Source organism: Varanus komodoensis, unplaced genomic scaffold (assembly GCF_004798865.1).
Source record: "Varanus komodoensis strain SLA01 unplaced genomic scaffold, ASM479886v1 scaffold64, whole genome shotgun sequence".
NCBI classification, from domain to species: Eukaryota; Metazoa; Chordata; class Lepidosauria; order Squamata; family Varanidae; genus Varanus; species Varanus komodoensis.
The window spans coordinates 3497075-3498362 of record NW_025336273.1 but is presented as its reverse complement, the minus strand read 5'-3'; the positions used below and the strand labels follow the sequence as shown (position 1 = coordinate 3498362).

The 1288-nt window shown below is 65.9% G+C and overlaps 1 protein-coding gene across 1 annotated transcript in view; it reads right to left on the bottom strand.

Annotated features, from left to right (window-relative positions):
- The window catches only part of POMC (proopiomelanocortin), a 1648-nt gene extending 586 nt beyond the window's left edge, over nucleotides 1-1062 (bottom strand). The window contains exon 1 of the mRNA XM_044450305.1: nucleotides 931-1062. Within this exon, the coding sequence (XP_044306240.1) occupies nucleotides 931-1062 (132 nt within the window). The remainder of the gene's footprint in view (nucleotides 1-930) is intronic.
- Nucleotides 1063-1288: the final 226 nt, after the last annotated feature.

Here is a 1288-nt window from a genome sequence, read left to right as displayed (position 1 = left end):
GGCAGGCCCGGAGGCACTCCTGCAGCGGAGAGAGCGAGGCAGCGCGCGTCACTCGGGCGCCGGCCCCGACGTGGCGCGCTGCGAGGGCCCCCGCCCGCCCGCAGGGAGCCCCCCCCCCGCCCGCCCGCTGCCGCCCCCGCCCCGGAGGACGCCCGGGCCCCGCCGGCGACTGGGCGAGAGCACGCGCCCCCTGGGCCGCGCTGCCCGACGCCTCGGCAGGGCGCGGGGCTGAGTGCCTTGCGCGCTGGCGTCCGTGCGCCTGGCTTCCTCTGGGGTTTGGCGGGGTGACCACGCGGAGGCCGGATCGCCTGTCGAGCGGCCAGCAGAGCGGACCCGCTGCCAGGCGTGGGCCGCCCAAAGCCGGCAGCGAGGCAGGGGCCCTTGGCGCTCCGCCACCCCTCCCCCGGGATCGGTGCTGCTTAGAGATAGGCTGCTTCTGAACATGGAGGTCCCATGCAGTTCCCAAGGCCATTAAGACCTCTGCTGCTGCTCCATGGCTGGGTCATTGCCCCCTCTGGAGGCAGCTTAACCGGGGAACCCTTGGCAGGGAGTTGTGTGGGGTGACTGTAAGAGAATAATCTCCCCCGGCCCGTTCTGAACCGACTGCCCATTGCTTTCCTGGGGTGGCCCTTGGTTCTGTGGCCCCCCTTCCCACTGGAGCCACCTGAGGCTGAGATCCAGCATGGGTCAAGAGCATGGGGCTGGGCTACAGGTGCTCTGGTTCTGGTCCCCACTCAGGCATGGAAGTCTGGCTGGCTTTGTGCCCGTCACAGACTCTCCGCCCGACCTACCTCGCAGGGCTGCTGTTGTGCAGATGAGATTGGGAGTAGGAGAACTGGGACTAGTGTCTTGAGTTTCTTGAAAGGATAAAGGCAGGATGAAACTATAACTGAAGAAAAATAAATGGAGGCCGGCGAAGGTTGTGCTTACCATGGCCTCCGCCTCCGTGTCCAGGTCCTGGCACCAGCTGCTCTCCCAGCAATGGCCGCACACACTGGCCACCGAGTGGACGAGCAGCACCGCCAGGAGGGCCAGCCGGCTGCTGCTCTGAGCTTCCAGCATCTTCGGGAAGGTGCAGGGAATCTGCCAAGACACAAGTTGGCTGCCATCTTAGCCTCGCAACCCGAGGGGGCAAAACTCCCTGGTGAAGGACCATGGTGCTGGCAAAGGTCGTAGGCAGGGGAAGAGAAAAGCGACCCAGTGTGAGGGGTTGGATACACAAGGAAGCCACTGCCTCGAGTTTGCAGGAAAACCCACGGGCAGGACCCTTGGGGGGGGGGGCTTTCCT